The sequence below is a fragment of the Sinocyclocheilus grahami genome, unplaced genomic scaffold (genome assembly GCF_001515645.1).
Source record: "Sinocyclocheilus grahami isolate Dianchi unplaced genomic scaffold, SAMN03320097.WGS_v1.1 scaffold201.1, whole genome shotgun sequence".
Classification (NCBI taxonomy): Eukaryota; Metazoa; Chordata; class Actinopteri; order Cypriniformes; family Cyprinidae; genus Sinocyclocheilus; species Sinocyclocheilus grahami.
In genome coordinates, this window is record NW_015505380.1 from 174,994 (window position 1) to 194,815 (window position 19,822).

At 35.2% G+C, this 19,822-nt stretch overlaps 1 protein-coding gene across 1 annotated transcript in view; it reads left to right on the plus strand.

Annotated features, from left to right (window-relative positions):
• Positions 1-18,564, plus strand: part of LOC107595375 (poly [ADP-ribose] polymerase 6-like) — a 20,736-nt gene extending 2,172 nt beyond the window's left edge. The window contains exons 3-23 of the mRNA XM_016285759.1: positions 77-358; positions 3,182-3,313; positions 4,632-4,709; positions 5,922-6,016; positions 6,106-6,166; positions 6,251-6,341; positions 6,419-6,485; positions 7,097-7,301; positions 7,518-7,649; positions 9,369-9,464; positions 9,535-9,627; positions 9,711-9,836; positions 11,544-11,609; positions 11,816-11,883; positions 11,983-12,031; positions 12,120-12,232; positions 14,312-14,384; positions 16,226-16,295; positions 17,653-17,732; positions 17,812-17,875; positions 18,444-18,564. Coding sequence (XP_016141245.1) covers positions 3,311-3,313; positions 4,632-4,709; positions 5,922-6,016; positions 6,106-6,166; positions 6,251-6,341; positions 6,419-6,485; positions 7,097-7,301; positions 7,518-7,649; positions 9,369-9,464; positions 9,535-9,627; positions 9,711-9,836; positions 11,544-11,609; positions 11,816-11,883; positions 11,983-12,031; positions 12,120-12,232; positions 14,312-14,384; positions 16,226-16,295; positions 17,653-17,732; positions 17,812-17,875; positions 18,444-18,532 — 1,719 coding nt within the window. The 5' untranslated portion in view covers positions 77-358; positions 3,182-3,310 and the 3' untranslated portion in view covers positions 18,533-18,564. The remainder of the gene's footprint in view (positions 1-76; positions 359-3,181; positions 3,314-4,631; positions 4,710-5,921; positions 6,017-6,105; positions 6,167-6,250; positions 6,342-6,418; positions 6,486-7,096; positions 7,302-7,517; positions 7,650-9,368; positions 9,465-9,534; positions 9,628-9,710; positions 9,837-11,543; positions 11,610-11,815; positions 11,884-11,982; positions 12,032-12,119; positions 12,233-14,311; positions 14,385-16,225; positions 16,296-17,652; positions 17,733-17,811; positions 17,876-18,443) is intronic.
• Positions 18,565-19,822: the final 1,258 nt, after the last annotated feature.

The following is a 19,822-nucleotide window of genomic DNA, read 5'->3' on the forward strand; positions in this document are numbered from 1 at the left end:
CTCTCTCTCTCTCTCTCTCGCTCTCTCTCTCTCTCTCTCTCTCTCTCTCTCTCGCTCTCTTTCTCTCTGTTGTCAGCTGTAGGTCACATGACTCTCTCTGCTGGCTCTCACTGAGCATGCTCAGTTCACTGTGTTGTCAGGCAAAAAAGAAGACGGCTCTGGAACAGACGAGATCTGCAATAGATAAACACACAGCCGGAGAGGGAGCGCTAGTATGGAAGGGCGCTGCTAGTGCACAGTAACTCTGCCGTATCGGATGGTTTGGGGCCGTGTTTCTGTATGCATTGTGCTGTTCATCCGCTGTGTGTCGTGTCGGAGGAGAAGCATCCGTCTGGCGGTCGCTCCATCCTCGCTGAAGGTGAGCCGGATGTGGGGGAGGGGGTGTCGGGGATGCTGGCCGTCTGTGTTTTTGGGATGCATCGGTATGTGGTGGCTCCAGCGGGGCATTATGGGTGTTTGAGGACACACAGGGGACTCGAGCAGATGGATGCTGTCGAATGTGATGATTAGACTGATATGTCGGACATAAATCATTCAGTGCATATGATTGCATGATTAACAGAAGTGTATTTCCATCCAAAATCTCCTGAGAGCCACATATTTGTTAGTGAACATGTTAGATAAAAATCCAGGTATTTGTGTGCATCTTATTTGTTGTGTTTAAATTTGCTCTTTAGATATCAGTATGTTAGTTTTTACTGATTTCATGCAGGGTTGACCTAAAAGACATGAATGCATTCATTAGAGTGATGATATTCACAAAGACGTGTATTATACAATAACATAAAAACATAGTTGAAACCACAAAACTGATGGATTTCATAGATGTTTTAGGCCTTATCTAAATATCTTTGTCTTATAGTTTACATCCAAGCTGCAAAATTATATTTCTCCTTTCAAATTAAGTTTAAAATTAGTTATTATTCGTGGCCAAAGAAACAGGAATAGTATGTGGATTTGCGTCATGATTTTTAATGACAATTAAACAGATTTTCCCTCTTTGAAATTCTGTAATGTGTCCAGATGTTTTCATTTTGAATTTTATTTGTAATTTGCAAGCAAGTTTATTGATATAGAATCCATTTCATACAAAATGGTAATTCAATGTGCTTTACATCAAAAATAATTACAAATATTCATAAAGTAATTACAACAGATGTAGAAAAAATAAAAGTAACTATAAAAGCGAAGAATAAACTAAATCATTATTTTTAATTGTAGAATCTCATTATTGTAATACAGTATTTTATTGTATGAAAGTAAAAATACATAAAAATGATTTCAATATGAATGCAAAAAATTATATCACAATGCAGACAAAAATGAATCCTTCAATGAAAAAAAATTGCTTGTAAATTTCACAATTGATTACAAAGAAACTGCAAGTAACACATTGAATTAAACATGGAAATTTGAAGTAGAAAGAATAAAATAGTATTTTCTTGTAAAACATACTCCAATAATCTGTTTTATTTACAACTTAGAATTTTTTTAATTTATCATAATTTAGTTTATCATCCTTAGGTTCTCATTATTGTAATGTATTAAAGTAAAAATCTATTTCACAATGCTCCTAAAAGCGATATTTTAATGCAGAATAAATATTGTTTTATTTTGATCTTTTGAATATAGGGAGAAATAAAAGCCGTGCATGTTCTTGGCAGATTTTGTGACGTCCATGTGGTGTGTTTTGTCAGTATTTATCAGATATGACTTGTACAGGACTACTTGGGAAATTGCTTCTATAAATTTGTACACACACACGCACACACACACACACACTCACTCACACACGCACGCACGCACGCACGCACGCACGCACGCACGCACGCACGCACGCACGCACGCACGCACGCACGCACGCACGCACGCACGCACGCACGCACGCACGCACGCACGCACGCACGCACGCACGCACGCACGCACGCACGCACGCACGCACGCACGCACGCACGCACGCACGCACGCACGCACGCACGCACGCACGCACGCACGCACGCACGCACGCACGCACGCACGCACGCACGCACGCACGCACGCACGCACGCACGCACGCACGCACGCACGCACGCACGCACGCACGCACGCACGCACGCACGCACGCACGCACGCACGCACGCACGCACACTCACACTCACACACACACACACACACACACGCACGCACGCACACACACGAAACAGTGTCACAGACAGAAGGGGTTGTTGCTAGGATACACAGTGGCGAGATGGAGGAGAAAGAACAGAACGTTATTTTAAACGGCTGCGCTGAGGTGAAACCAGAGACAGAAAGACGCTCGGTTTCTGTAGGTCTGCAGGACTGGATGCCTGCCATCTGCACGCTCACAAATATGACACTGGAATTTTTAATGTGAGAAAATGTCAGCGATGTTTGACCAAGCAAAGCTCACGAGCTCTGGGAGGTTTGTTGTGCAGTTGCTAGGGTGTTCTGAATGGTTGCTAGGGTGATTTCTAAGAAGGTTTGCTATTGTCTTAAGTAAAGTCTTCTATGCATTGTAAAAATCCAGTGTTGCTTTTGAGTTTTATTTGTAATTTTCATTATTTTAATGGTAATTCTCATTAGGTTCTCATTACAGTTTATTTAATGTATTAAAGTTAAAATACATTAAAATACAATAAAATGCAATACAATATAAAAAGTCACAGTGCAAAAAAACTAAACATAAATGGTCCTAAGATTTTTTTTAAAGCAGAATACACACACACACACACACACACACATATATATATATATATATTGCTAGTAAATTTCACAATTAATTACAAAGAAATGGCAAGTTACACATTGAATTAAACGAGATTTTGAAGTAGGAGGACTAAAATTGTATTTTCTTGTAAAACATATTTCAATAACCTTGCTTCAGTGTTCATATGTGTGATTTTTTCCCACCTGTTTTACCATCCAGCAGATGAAAATATTAAGTTTATTAGTGGCAGTGATGCTTGCAAACAGCACTAAGCACAGCTTCTTTCCTTTATTACAAATCTTATATAATCTTTATGATTGCAGATATTACATTATTGTCTCTCTTGAAATGCATAAATCTGCAGGTGCACAATAATTGGTCATTTCTCTCTGGTAACTGGTTATTGAGTTAAATGGAGAGCTCTCTGTGGTTTTGATCAATGATTTGTCTAATAATCTGTTTATTTTTCCACAGAAAGCACAGAGCTCATCTTACTGAAGACATCTCCTGTCGTCCCAGAGCGCCTGCTGTTTTGTGTTTTGAGCTGAAATGGATCAGAAAAGCTTCATCCTGTTAGAGACGCGTCTGTGAACACCGGAGCCAATGGTGAGCGTTCACACTTCATTACTCACACGAACACCGTCAGACACGGCCTGCGTTCAGCTGCGGGTCTCTGGACACAAACACTGTGCTGACGAAGAATGTGAGATGACACAACTGTAACTCTTTACTTGACCTTAGGCTAAGCTCCGCCCCCCTCGGTTACTGTTGCTCGGTCGAAACATCCCATAGGAGTCAATTGTAAAATTTGCCATTCGATTTGCAGTAAAATGAGCGCATAAATTGAAAAAGTATATTCAATGTTATTGTAGTTGTACATGAGCTGTAAATGAATTATGAGATTGTGACAAAAAGGGTTAGAACCCCAACCCTAAGTTGTTTCATTAAATTGTTTAAAAGTCATATTTTTTTAATTAGTTTAATCCCTTTTGTTTATTTCTGTGTATTTTGGATGTATAATTATTTTGATTGTCTTCTATTGATGTACTTTTATTTTTATTATCTCTTTTTGAGATTTTTACTTTTATACTGCATTGTTGCCTGTGAATGTGAGAAAGCCATTTTTTGATGATTATTATTATTATTATTGAAAATCAGTCAAAATCGAGTCGAACTCTTCTCACAGTCACTGAAAAGAGAAAAGCCTAATTTGACAGTGATTACAGATGATCACATTAATTCCTAATGTTTCTGCAATGCATTGACTCTGGTACTGTACTCTATTCTAAACGCTAAAACTTTTTTATTTAACTTGAACATGAAGAAATGTTGCATTTTCTGAAAAGAAATCAATATTTATATGCATATTCTGTTTTGAATTTGTGGGTTTCTGGTCTCAGACTGTCATTTTGCATTTAGCAGTTGTTTAATGAATCCAAAACTATTAATTATCAACGTTTTTAAAGTAAGATTAAATCAGCCGTCTTGTTTGTTACCAAAATATTGAACTATTGAAGTGATCATCAGCGCTGTGTGTTCAGTGAAAAATCCAGAATAAATGTGCGTTTTAACTAAAACAAAAACTATTAAAAATTGTCTTCATTAATTGAAATAAAGCTGAAATCAAATCAAATCTAAATATTGGATGAAAAACTTGAAATAAATGAGTTTAGGTTGAAGTACTAAAATTACTGAAACTAAAACTGAAATAGAAAAGTTATAAAAAAAATATGAATATTAAAAACCAAAAAGTACAAAAAAAAGCACATCATTAAAAAAACTATTAAAACGTCAACTAAAATTCAAATGAAAACTTAAAACTTAAATAAAATAAAAAACTAAACTACAATAAAATACAAATAAAAGCTCAAATAAATAAATACTATAAATGCTACTAAACTAGCACCGCGTGTGTTTTATTCAGGATATTAAAGGCCAGGGCTGGACGGATGAAGAATCGGATGGAGAGAACGAACCGGAGCAGTTCCTGTACGGGATTCAGGTAAAACACTTCAGTCGTCAAACGTTTCTTACATTAGGTTAGTACATTTGTTTTTGTTTTAAAGATATATGACGGGTTTAATCTACCTTTTAGACATTTTGTTAGTAATTTTAATGTTAGTGATGTTGCCTGTATTACAAGGCAGCAAAATACGATTTAACTTAAAACTTTTTCATCAAATAGTGTATTTTATTGTTTGTTTGTTGTGAACATTCATTTAAGTACAATCATAGGTAGCATATTTCAAGTTACATACAATGCTCAATGCAACCATGGAGTATCTTGTACAATTACCTAGTGTGTTTTAACTATAAATTATACTCAACCTTCATTAAATTGTTTCAAAGTATAACCTGTTTTTCTTTTTACAAAGAAAAGTAACGTTAAAATAAAATGTATATATAAAAAATATAAATAACTATGTTCATCCAGGGAGAGAACATGTGTCCTAATTCAATTCCATCCAGAATAACCTCAAATGACCTTCATTATGTATATAGATATTAAACAGAGTACATGCATATTTGCGAACATGTACATATACACACACACAAGCATGTATTATATTACGTGTATCTATCTATATATTGATCATCTTTTATTTATTTATCCAAATAGTGTATTTAATGCCTTTATTTTCATTTGTATACTGTCTCTTCATGTAAGAAATATTTCCTTTTGGGTTTAAATCTCAAATGAGTGACGGAGTAGGAACAACTGGTTATTTGCACCTCTAGCCATAAAAGTGAAGTAAACGAGCCATATGTGACCCTGGAGCACAAAACCAGTCATAAGGGTCATTTTTTTTCGAAATTGAGATTTATGCATCATCTGGAAGCTGAATAAATAAGCTTTCCATTGATGTATGGTTTGTTAGGATAGAACAATATTTGAAAATCTGGAATCTGAGGGTGCAAAATAATCAAAATATTGAGAAAATCATCTTTAAAGTTGTTCAAATGAAGTTCTTAGCAATGCATATTACTAATCAAACATTAAGTTTTGATATATTTACGGTAGGACATTTACAAAATATCTTCATGGAACATGATCTTAATATCCTAATGATTTTTGGCATAAAAGAAAAATGTATAATTGTGACCCATACAATGTATTGTTGGCTATTGCTACAAATATCCCCCAGCGACTTAACACTGCTTTTGTGCTGCAGGGACACAATTAATAATGTGTAATATCGCTGTCCACCTGTAGGGGAGCTGTGCAGCCGACCTGTACCGTCACCCACAGCTGGACGCTGACATCGAGGCTGTAAAAGACATTTACACGGACAGCGCTGTGTCCGTCAGGTGAGAACGACCCTCGCTCCGCATCTGATTCAGATCTGTGCGTTCACACCCGATTCACTTTCATTCTGCGTCTGCTGCTCTTCCTGCAGAGAGTACGGCACCATCGATGATGTGGACATCGACCTGCAAATCAACATCGGCTTCTTGGATGTGAGACCACACACTTCCTATACAAGCTACTTCACTTCATAAACAGATGTTGAAATGGGAATAAAGTGATTTGTGTGTTTGCAGGAGGAGGTGGCGACCGCATGGAAGGTGATCCGAACGGAGCCCATCATCTTACGCCTCCGTTTCTCTCTCTCACAGTATCTGGATGGACCGGGTGAGAAGCGTCTGCATTTCTGTGTCTGCAGGCCTTTTATTTACTTTACACTACTTTTATTCCATTTATTCCTACAGAACCGTCTGTGGAGGTGTTTCAGCCGTCCAATAAAGAAAGCTTCAGTTTGGGCCTTCAACTAAAGAAGTAAGTCAACATACTGGCGATCATATTGAATTAAAAGAAAGATTTGCTAATTTTATGGTTTCTTATGGAGTTATTCTAATTGATTTATTCAGCAAGGCTGCATTAAATTGATCAAACGTGACAGTAAAGTCAAATAAATAATAATTTTTCAAATAAATGCTGTTCTTTACACTGCAAAACAAGCTTATCTTAATTGAGATTTATTTGAAGGAGATTTTGAATGACGATTTTGCTTCCTGAGCCCGACTGTTGAGCTTTATTAAAAAAAATAAATGTTTTGTATATTTGTCATTTTTATATTATATTATATTATATTAAAGTGAGTATCTGCAATGGTCTCAGAAAAGTAAACCTAATTTAATGGGAAAACAAGTTTATTTTTCTGACACCATTAAAATAATTTTTTTCATGTTTTAAGCAAAAACCCATTTCATTTTGATGCATTTTTTTACAAAATAAGAGTTAGTCTCCTATATAATTTTGCTACCGAAGTTAATGTGTTTAATTAAAAATGCTTAGATGTTTGTACTGGAAAACGAGACAAAAATACTTCAATAAGAAGTCCGTTTGCAGTGCAAGTTCTGCTTTCTACTAGTCGGCAAGCATAATTAAGGTAATTCCAGCGTGAACTCATCCGCTGGCTGTGGCCTCCATCTTGGCTCCAGGTCTCCCAGTTTCCCCCTGATCCAGGACACAGTGTTGAAAGGCAAACTGAACGTGCCCGAGCTCAGAGTCACCCGGCTCATGAACCGCTCCATCTCCTGTACCATGAAGAACCCCAAGGGGGAGCTGTTTAGCTATCCTCCGAACAGCCAGGTCAGCATCCCGTCTTCCCCGACTGCACGCTTTCCTTTCCAAACACTCTCTCCTCGCTTCTCCATACCCGTGACCCCTCACTAGGGCCTCCAGATAAAACATGGATGCACAGTCCCTCATCCCAGCCCTCAGCCTCTTTGCCCTCCGACACCCCCCTCGCCTAACACGGCTGGCTGGCACCTTTCCCATAATGCTTTGTCTCCGTTAACCCATCAGACTGTGGCTGTCCCGGCGGGCAGGGCCCCTGCGCAGATTACCACCCGCCAGCTGATTGAGTTGTTTTTCTCATCCCAGGCGGGCGGACACTGCAAGAACATCCCCACGCTGGAGTACGGCTTCCTCGTGCAGGTACCGTCTCACCACAGCCTCAGCGACACGCACGACTTCATCCTTTCCCATGATGCCCAGCGTACATCCCAACATCACATCCGTGCATGTCGAGTGCAGCGTCTTTAGTGAGGCTAAATACAGACCGTAAATCTCGTAAAAGGTCATAATCATGATGACGCAGAGGATTAAAGCTCCTGCCAAAAATGTACAGCTTACATGATTTTGAATTTTAAAGATAAAATAAAATTACATTAAATAACAAATGAAAAGAAATTAAAAATGATTAAATTTAATTCAATTATACATTAAATAACAAATTAAATTAAATGAAATTATAAATAAATAAATAAAACAATAAGCAATAAGCAGTCTGTTACATTAATGCACATTTAAGGTGATAAAATGACAAACTTTAATATGCATTAATGACGAACAGGATTAAAGCACCTTCCAAAAATGTACAGTTTTATTTTGAGGTTTAAAAATTAAATTAAATTAAATTAAATAAGAATACAGAATAAGCAACTGTCTACTAAATTATTGATAATTAATTCACTCCAAGAGTGATAAAACAATATGTTGAGTAGACTAGAATCGCAAATTTTGTTTTACAATTTTGACCACTTGTATATGTGTTTATCTTTTTTCATTCTTTTTTCAGATTTTCATTCTTAAAAGGCTCTTGTTTCTTAAATCTCTTATGAAATATTTTGCTTAAAACTGCAGTTATTAATTCAAAAGGAACATGGCGGAGTGATGTGCAGCTGTAATGTAGTAAATGAACCTGTGATTATTTCATAACCGTGCTGTTATTACAGTAACAATGTTCAAGAGGCCGTACTATAGAGTGAAGAATAGCCACAGCTGAAAGATCTTTCAGTAATATTCACAATATAGCATTATATAACACGAACATTCATTCAAATGTGATTTTGTGAAACGTGATGTACACAGTAGCTGTTTTACATCATTGCTGCTTGGGGTTAGTGAGATTGTTTTTAAAGAGATTAAGGCTGCATTAAATTGATCAAAAGTGACAGTAAAGACATTTATAATGTTATGAAAGATAAATGAATGCTGTTTATATTATATAAATATATATGCTGTTCTTTTGAACTTTCTATTAATCTGTGAATCCTGAAAAATGTCCACAAAAATATTGTTTTGAACATTGATGATAATCAGAAATGTTTCTCGAGCAGCAAAGCAGCATATTATACTGATTTCTGAAGATCATGTGACACTGAAGACTGGAGTAATGATGCTGAAAATACAGCTGCGCATCACAGAAATACATTACAAGTTAACAGATATTCACATAGAAAACTAGCTATTTTAAATTGCAATAATATTTCACATTTTTACAGTACTTTTGATCAAACAAATGCAGCCTTGGTGAGCAGAAGCGTTTAAAAAAATCTTACCGTCCCCAAACTTACGGTAGTGTGTATTGTGTGCATTTTTAGCACAACTGGAACACTGGATTGACCAATCAGCATCTCGAATTGGAACAATATTTCATCAACTTCTTTGTATTATGTGTCACCCAGTTCAACAATGCTGCCGTATAAAAAAATCAGCATCCTAATGCAGTTTCCAGTTTGTGTTTTTCACTCATCATCATCATATTACACAACAGCTTCATGATTCCTCTGTGATTGCGCTGCGATTCTCTTTGAGCTTCCTGTGACAGAGGATCCCATCAGCTCAGCGTTTCTTCTGATTATCCTCCGTTAGATAATGAAATACTCTGAGCAGCGCATCCCCACTCTGAACGAATACTGCGTGGTGTGTGACGAGCAGCACGTCTTCCAGAACGGATCCATGCTGAAGGTGAGCGTCAGCCTTTGCTCACGACTGAAGCTGGGTTCTTTGCTCTGATTGGTCGGTTTCTTCCCACCAGCCTGCGGTTTGCACGAGAGAGCTGTGTGTGTTTTCCTTCTACACGCTGGGAGTGATGTCCGGAGCGGCTGAGGAGGTGGCCACCGGCGCTGAGGTGCGTCACCAGCTCCATACATTCGTCTTGTGTGCTGAGGTTTAGTGTTTGTAGAGTAAGTGTTGTGTGATGTTCATCTTCAGGTGGTGGACCTGCTGGTGGCCATGTGTCGCGCCGCTCTCGAGTCGCCCCGTAAAAGCATCATCTTCGAGCCGTATCCATCTGTGGTCGACCCTAATGACCCCAAAACGCTCGCCTTCAACCCGAAGGTGACCGTCTCTGCTTGCACTCATATTAACTATTGTTTGATCTGTTATTCCGCAAATTTAAAAATTTAGATTTTGTGCATTAGAGACACATCTGTGCACAAAAGCAGTGTTAAGTCGCTGGGGTATATTTGTAGCAATAGCCAACAATACATTGTATGGGTCAAAATTATTGATTTTTCTTTTATGCCAAAAATCATTAGGATATTAAGTAAAGATCATGTTCCATGAAGATATTTTGTACATTTCCTACCGTAAATATATCAAAACTTAATTTTTGATTAGTGATATGCATTGCTAAGAACTTCATTTTCAGGCGATTTTCTCAATATTTTGATTTTTTTGCACATATAAATATCAATTTTAAAAAAATGACCCTTATGACTGGTTTTGTGGTCCAGAGTCACATTTGTTTTTTTTAGCAAAAAATTGGAAAGAAGAAAAAAAAAAACATCTGCTGTGCAACAGGGCTCAAAGCATCAGTATGGATTTTTAAAAGATTATTCATAAAAGATTATTGTGACTTTGTATCTCACAATTCTGACTTTTTTTCTTGCAGTTGCGAGTTCACATCTCACAATTCTTATAAAGACTATAAGAATAGTCTTTTTTGAGAAAAGGACTCAGAATTGCAATAATAAAGTCAAAATTGTGAAATGTGAAATCACAATTACCTTGTTTTATTTTTTATTCAGCGGTCTTCCATACATCAGTCAAGCACTACTTAACCACATGTTTATAATGTACTTATATATGTATAATAATGTTCTTATTTTGTACTTTATTTTCGTTTTCAATACAAATACCTCAACATTCTTAAATCAAGATGCATTCACTTGAGAAACGAAATGGCTTAAGATATTAAGTCTAGTTTCTTGATAAAAATGATCAAAACTAAGTGAGTTTATAATATAAACTCTTGTGTTGTATTCTAGTCATTTTGACCTGGAGAGGATTTTCTTTTTCCAGCCTTTTAAAAGTTGCTTATGAATCTCTCATTATGCTATATTATCACCAAATCCTGGATTTAATCTATTTGTTTTCTTTCAGTTAGCACAGTTTTGTGTTTCTTTTTGGAATTGATTGATTGTAGGCTTCATTGATCAGAGCTCGTGCACCTCAGTTTTTGAGTGAACATTGGCAAAATCATCCACAGATATTGTTCTTTTCACTCAAAAATGCGTAAGCTCAGATCAATGATGCCTACGATCAGTCAGTTCCAAAAAGAAACACAGCTAATTGAAAGAAAAGAAGTTTTCCAAGATTTGGAAAGATCCAAGATTTGGTGATGATATAGCATAATTAGAGATATACAAGCAATATTTAAAAGGCTGGTCATTTTTTACATCAAATTAGGTGCTGAATTTCAGTACATATCAAGGGTTAAAACAAGAAAACAACATCTGATTTTAAGCATCAACTCACTAATTTTAGATAAATTTTGCTTCTTAAGTAAATGTGTCTTGATTTAGGAATGTTTTGATGTTTGTACTGAAAAAGACAAAAACTAAATACTGAGTAAGAAAATTATTTTTTGCAGTGTATTAAGATTCAAATCAGCTTGACTTCAACTTTAACCAGGATCAAACCTTTCCTTCCTTGTGTGTGTGTGTGTGTGTGTGTGTGTGTGTGCGTGTGTGTGTGTGTGTGTGTGTGTGTGTCTCTGTCTGTGTTTGTGTGTGATTATTGTACTGCTCCTGTGCCGAACAGAAGAAGAATTATGAGCGTCTGCAGAAAGCTCTAGACAGTGTGATGTCTATTCGGGAAATGACACAGGTACTGTTTTTAGTCAGTCTACTTGCTAAAAAAATGATCCTTAAATCTTTATAAAATATCTTTCCCACAACATTCCTGTGGAATATCCATATTAATTCATACAAAGACTAAATTAAAGTTTGAAAAAAGAATTTGCATGTACAAAAATGATATTGATAACTGAGTTGTCGGAGGCTGTTTTTCTATAACTGTATCTGTATTTTCAGGGATCGTATCTAGAGATTAAGAAGCAGATGGATAAACTGGATCCTCTGGCTCATCCGTTACTGCAGTGGTGAGTTAATAAGCAACAGGCCAGGCATTAGAGTGATTTTACCACAGTAAGTGTGTTTAGGCCTTTCTGATGGTTTATTTAATCTGTCTCTCTCTGCAGGATCATATCCAGCAACAGGTCTCATATTGTGAAGCTGCCGCTCAGTAGGGTAAGATGAACACTTTTAAATGCAAGAACAGCTTAACTTTTATAAGCTTGCCTTTGTTCATTTCACTTCTGTGTTTTGCTGTTTATAGCAGCTGAAGTTCATGCACACATCTCATCAGTTTCTGCTGTTGAGCAGCCCACCTGCAAAAGAAGCTCGATTTCGCACCGCAAAGAAACTCTATGGCAGCACCTTTGCCTTCCAGTGAGTCGCAGTGACCTGCAGAAACACACGCACGTCACAGAGAATCAAACTCACGCCAGAGCCGATCACGTCACTGTCTGCACTCGCTGAACGACGCAACCAACCCAAATGCTCCGGTTAGAATTAACAAAGCTGTTCTACGTTGCACTGAATATTTGGTGTGGACTTTGATCAAATAAATGCAGCCTTAGTTTTGTTTCAAAAACGAAAATATTAGAGACTTCTTTCAAAAACAACAAACTAGAATGCCTCCGTTATAATCAAAAAACTGTCTACGATGTAGTGCAACACACTACATGTTGCAGCAGGAACTGTTAGAAATATAATTTGATTACAAATTATATTTTGACTGCAAATTACATTTTGATTGCAAACTACATTTTAATTACATTTACATTTAGTCATTTAGCAGACGCTTCTATCCAAAGCGACTTACAAATTAAGACAATAGAAGCAGTCAAAACTAACAAAAGAGCAACAATATGCAAGTGCAAATGACAAATCTCCGTTAACCCAATGCAGTACACGTAGCAAGGTATTATATATATATATATATATACACACACACACACACAAAAAGAAAAACAAGTAGATAGAATAGAAAAAATAGAAAGCTAGTGTTAGTTTTTTTTAAATAAAAAAGAAGATAAATAGATAAAGTAGAATTAAAATAGAATAGAATGTGCTAGAGTTAGAGGGTCAAATAAAGGTGAAACAGATGTGTTTTTAGTTGTTTCTTGAAGATGGGTAAGGACTCAGCTGCTGGGAGTTGATTACAAATTACATTTTGATTACAAACTACATTTTGAGTTACAAATTACATTTTGATTACAAATTACATTTTGATTACAAACTACATTTTGGTTACAAATTACATTTTGATTTCAAATTACATCAAATATGATCTTCTATTGAGAGATTTATATTATCCAACATTAAATGAATGTCAAAATTAGTTTTAAGTGGTGTTTGCGCTCAAGTTTCTTTTCTTATTTGATTGAATTCACCAAGCAAAGTCATGCAATAAAGTGAAAATGTTTTTATAATCAGTTTTTCAATTTAGTTCATCTTAGAAAAAATATGAATTGTAGGTTAAGAATGAAAATGTGACATTTTATAAGAGTTTCAGGGCCTGTTTTAAACCTCATTCATTTAAATCTGCCAAGAAATAACAGATTTATAAGCTGCTGATCAGGTTACTATTCAGAGCTCAGTGAAATGTTTCCTATGATCCCGACAGACCCCCAGATGATCAAACATTAAATGAATGTCAAAATTAGTTTTAAGTGGTGTTTGCGCTCAAGTTTCTTTTCTTATTTGATTGAATTCACCAAGCAAAGTCATGCAATAAAGTGAAAATGTTTTTATAATCAGTTTTTCAATTTAGTTCATCTTAGAAAAAATATGAATTGTAGGTTAAGAATGAAAATGTGACATTTTATAAGAGTTTCAGGGCCTGTTTTAAACCTCATTCATTTAAATCTGCCAAGAAATAACAGATTTATAAGCTGCTGATCAGGTTACTATTCAGAGCTCAGTGAAATGTTTCCTATGATCCCGACAGACCCCCAGAGAAAGAATATCAAGAGCGTCAAAAATAATGACAGGTTTATATCGGGTGCAGACTTATAAATGTGGTATAAATTTAAACACCACTGGAAAACACGTCAGGTTTTTTTGTGCTATTTCTGTGCTTTTTGTGTTATTTTTATGGACACATTTCCACTTTTAGACCTTGCGTGAAATAAAAGTCATTCAAAAACAGCCAACAAAAGACTAGCATAACTCAGAAATATCTCCAGACGTCTGTGTTTAAAAATACACTTGTGCCAGATTTAACGAACATCCGCGTTACATCATACTGTACAGGTCATCAGATTTTTTCAGTCACACTTATAAAACTGAATTTTGACATCTTCTGAACAGTGAGTGCTGCATGACCGTGCAAAACTCAGCACCATGATACAAGTTGCTAAGGTGTCTTAGGTAGTTTGCTTATTGGTCCAAAGAGTCCGGCACCATCAATTCTCTGTGTTATTCTGGTCTGTGGGATTTTATCACTTGTTTCTCTCCTTCTAGTGGCTCCCATATTGAAAACTGGCACTCGGTTCTGAGGAATGGACTGGTCAATGCCTCTTATACTAAACTGCAGGTATGTAAAAGCCATCCGTCAGCTGACCTCAGCTCATGTTCTCTGCAGTCCAGATGATCTGTTCTGATCGTAATGGCTGTCCGACTGCATTTATGTCTGGAATCAGGCCCTTTTCTGACTGCAGCCAACACTATTCTGCTTCCTGTAGTAAAGGATGGATGGTGTGTGATTGGCTGCGTTCAGAATGGAATGTTAGCTTACTGCTTACTTCACAGTATGTGCTGTATAGTGCTGACTGTGTAAGAGTAGTAAGTGAAACGGAATGCAACATTTGAAACAGTAATCTGCAACATTGTTTCACTCAACCTCTTTGTGTTGCATTTTAATTCTCACTGCAAAAATGGTTTCCTTTTTCAGTATTTTTCTCTTGTTTTCCAGTGCAAATATCTAAACGTTCTTAAGTCATGATACAAAATGACATAAAGATAACAAGCGAAATTAAGCGACTTTAGGTTTAAAACGAATGGGGTCAGAAAAATTAATTATCTGACCTGACCTGATTGATGTTTTTTCTTGTCACTTGCATTTGATGATCAGAAAACATGACTTTTTATCTTTTTGCTGTCATTTTTCATCTTGATTTATGATTATTTGTACTGGGAAACAAAACAAAAATACTGAGGAAAAATGTTGAGAGCGCTTGTTATCTTTGAAATAAATGATTATTATGCATTTTTAATCCAATTTAGTGTAGAAATGCATGTTTAATTCTTAGCTAAATGATTTCCTCCTTCAGTGTTTTTGTTTTTTTATTCTAGTACAAATATCTCAACATTCTTAAATCAAGATACATTTACTTGAAGTAAAATGACATAAAATAATAAGTCTTGTATTCTGAGAAATTGATCAAAATGAAGTGACTTTATGTTTAAAACAAGGAAAAATGTCAGTCAGTGGGGGTCAGAAAAATGGACAAAATTCAAAAAGGAAAACTAGTTGATTTTTCTGAATGGTCAGTATTTTTTCTTGTTTCAAGTATAACATTTTGTAACAGTTTTTCAAAAAAATAAGACTTGTCTTTTTACTGTTATTTTGTATCTTGATTTAAGAATGTTTAGATATGTGTGCTGGAAAACAAGACAACAGTTCTGAAGAAGAACATGATTTTTTGAAGTGCAGTGAGCAGTTTAATCCAATTTAGTGTAAAAATGTATGAGCTTTTGTCAGACTGATCAAATAATGTTACAGATCATGGCAGATTTGACTTCTGGTTCGTTCATCACACTGGAAATGGAAGGTGAAGTTGCATTGCATTGTTGGATACAGAACATTATGGTAGTATCCTATAATTAAAATAAATGTCGTTCTCAAGCTGTGTTTCTTTGCACTTCACTGAAGACTGTGAGATCAGTGGCGTTTGATGAGGTTTCTAGAGAGTTTGTGTTCAACATTGAAGATGAAGTTTACCAGGAAAACAACAAAATCCTCCTGGAATGATCTTTTTCTATAAGAACTTTCCATCTTTAATTCCATGTCAGTCATTTTCATGTCATCTGGTGCTTGTTGATGCTTTTCTCCTGGAAAGACGTCCATCGTTTCATTCAGTCATACATCTATAAACTCTCACGAGACTGAACGTTAATTTCGCTGTATAATGCATGTTCATGCATCTTCAATGGAAACCATCATCATCATCATCATCACCCGTCTTCTTCCTAAGTGCTTCACTTGTTGTTTCTCATGCTTTCTTCTTCATTCATTGAATGCATCCCATCAGACGTCTGTGTCTTGCTGAGATTCTTTGGGCCACAGCTCAGATGTGAAAGCGTTTCTGGCGTGTTTCTCTTCTTTCACGGGGAGCGTGTGCAGAGCGTGTAACTCTTTCTTCTCTTTCGTCAAAGCTGCATGGAGCAGCGTACGGGAAGGGCATCTATCTGAGCCCCATATCCAGTATTTCCTTTGGATACTCAGGTACGATCCAGACCCGCGTCTTCCGTGCTTCGCTGTGGGTTCTTCATCACATCTCAGTCTCTCTCTCTCTGTAACGAACACCTCAGTCTGTTTTCTGATCCATATGAATGCTGCTTTGTTGTGCGTGGACACTCTTTTTGAATCTGTGAATTCTTTTTGTTGTATGTGCTGAATTGCTTTTCCTTTTCTGCAAACAATCATTCTCTTTATCGGTATTTTGTCTAAAACTATCCTTAAAACAACACACTTTTACTTCAGAAGCGAATCTGGGAAGGACTAGTTTTCAGTGGTTATTTTTCTCGATAGCAAATTTCTCCTTTTACGTCTAATCTGCTCTACCTTTTGTTAATTTCTTCCATTTAAAACATTGATTTTCTTCTTCAGAATTTTTGCATTATTTTTGCAGTGCAAATATCTAAATATTCTTAAATCGTTACATTTATTTAAGAGGCAAAATGAATTAAGGCATTAATAAATATATAAGATATTAAGTCTTGTTTTCTGAAGAGTATCATTGTAAAAAAAAAGTGAAAATGTACATAAAAAAATCTGCCAATTAGGTAAGAAATATGAAATTTATTTAAAGGGAAAACAAGATTATTTTTCTGACCCCATTGACTATTTTTTAAAAAATTTTTAAGCATAAAGTTTCTTAATTTTGATCTGTTTTTCAGAAAATAATACTTATTTAATGTCATTTTGCTTCTCATGTGATTGCATCTTAATAAAATAAAATAAAAAAACAAGACAAAGATATTGAAGAAAATTTCAGACAAAAAATGGGATAAAAATATGTAAAATAATAATATAAAATAATAATATAAAAAATAAAAAAGTCATAAAATCTCATGCAATGCTGCTTCTCAAGTAAATGTTTTTTAAGGATGTTTTATTGGTGAAAAGGCAAACTGACTATAAGAAATACTTAGTAAAAACAAAAAATAATAACCAAATATATATATATATATTTGCAGTGCATGAAGACGTGCCAGTGCTGTTTCCAAAGTCGAGGTCCAATCTGATCTCGCAAGTTTCCAAAGAACAACAACAACTCAGACTAGTTAGTAGCTGGGTTTAGTGTTAATTGCACATAGAAAAATAACCAACAACAAAATCAACCAAGCTGTATTTCGGACACTGTATAAATAATAAATTATAGAAACAAATATATACTGTATACATAGATATAAAAAAAAGATTATATTCCAAGAAGCAAGAGTGTTTGAATGCAAGTTACATAAAAACACAGTTCTTTCGGATATATAGCCTCATTTGAGCACCGGCATCATTTCACTGGAAAAGAGATGAATATTAGATCAAATTATGATTTATTTCTTCTATTTTTGTATGTGTTCAGGAATGGGGAAGGGCCAGCATCGCATGCCCACTAAAGATGAGTTAGTCCAGCGATATAATCGAATGAACACAATGCCACAGGTACGACAGAAACATTCAAACATTTGACCTGCGCTGGGCGTCTCAGAGCAGTAACTGTGTGTTATATGTCCTTCAACAGAGTCGCCCCATACAGTCACGGTTCCTCCAGAGCAGGAACTTAAACTGCATCGCTCTGTGTGAAGGTAAAACATCTCAGATCTCACCTGCTCTAACAATTCACTCAGTTTTGGCTTGAGTAGAGAAAAAAACATTCATAATTGTGAGCCTGCAGCACAAAAGCAGTGTTAAGTCGCTGGGGGATATTTGTAGCAATAGCCAACAATACATTGTATGGCTCACAATTATACATTTCTCTTTTATGCCAAAAATCATTAGGATATTAAGATCATGTTCCATGAAGAGATTTTGTAAATTTCCTACCGTAAATATATCAAAACTTCATTTTTGATTAGTGATATGCATTGCTAAGAACTTCATCTGAACAACTTTAAAGATGATTTTCTCAATATTTAGATTTTTTTGCACCCTCAGATTCCAGATTTTCAAATATTGTCCGATCCTAACAAACCATACATCAATGAAAAGATTATTTATTTATGATGCATACATCTCAATTTCAAAAATGTGAACCTTATGACTGGTTTTGTGGTCCAGGGTCACATATTGCTTAATAAATTCTCTTGTGTTGGGTTAAATCCTGTTTGTCAGCCGAGACTGATGTATGAGATGATTGTGTTTGTGTGCTGACAGTGATCACATCCAAAGACCTGCAGAAACATGGCAACATCTGGGTGTGTCCGGTGTCTGACCACGTCTGCACACGCTTCTTCTTCGTGTGAGTGTCTCTCTGATTGATCACGGCAATCTACGGAAGCCCCAAGAGGCCATGCACCTGTTTTCTTGTGATCTCAATTTATTTTTATTATGAACTTGTCATTACAAAATGTTATGCATGTTAAATCTGATGATCTAGACATAGAAAAGTTGTTTTTTTGACTTGTGTCCTAGAATAAAATTAATAATAATAGTGTTATTTTAATATCCTTATTGTAGTTTTTTATTGATTTTTTTAATTGAATTTTTATTATTATAATTTTTTTGTTAGTGTAGTTTTTTTGTTATTTTATGTCTAAATCATTTGTATTAATTTCATTTTTAGTTTTTGTTATTTTGTTATGTTGACAATCGAAATCGTGAAAAAAAAACATGTCAAAAACTAAAATCTACTATTTTATGTCGAGATCACCAAAAATGAGCTACACTGAAAAAACAACAACTATATTTTAATTAGTTAATATATACAAATATTTAAACATTCATAAATCAAGATACATGAGAATCAAAATGACATATTAAGTCTTTTTTCTTGAAAATGTGTCACAGTTTAGTTTGGGGTCAGAAAAATAAACTTAATTCAAAAGAAAAACAAGATTATTTTTCTTGCCCCACTGGCTGATATTTTTCTCATTTTAAGCAAAAATTTTGATGCTTGTTTTTTGGAAAGAAAAAACAAGCAGACTTAATATCTTCTTGTCATTTTGCATCTCAAGTAAATGTATCTTGATTTAAGAATGTTTAGAAATTTGTTCTTGAAAGCAAGACAAAATTACTGAGGAACAACATCACTTTTGCAGTGATTATATCAAAAATAGAATATATATATATATATATATATATATAATCTCTCTCTCTCTATATATATATATATATATAGAGAGAGAGAGATTTGTTATGTTGACAATCGAAATCGTGAAAAAAAAACATGTCAAAAACTAAAATCTACTATTTTATGTCGAGATCACCAAAAATGAGCTACACTGAAAAAACAACAACTATATTTTAATTAGTTAATATATACAAATATTTAAACATTCATAAATCAAGATACATGAGAATCAAAATGACATATTAAGTCTTTTTTCTTGAAAATGTGTCACAGTTTAGTTTGGGGTCAGAAAAATAAACTTAATTCAAAAGAAAAACAAGATTATTTTTCTTGCCCCACTGGCTGATATTTTTCTCATTTTAAGCAAAAATTTTGATGCTTGTTTTTTGGAAAGAAAAAACAAGCAGACTTAATATCTTCTTGTCATTTTGCATCTCAAGTAAATGTATCTTGATTTAAGAAT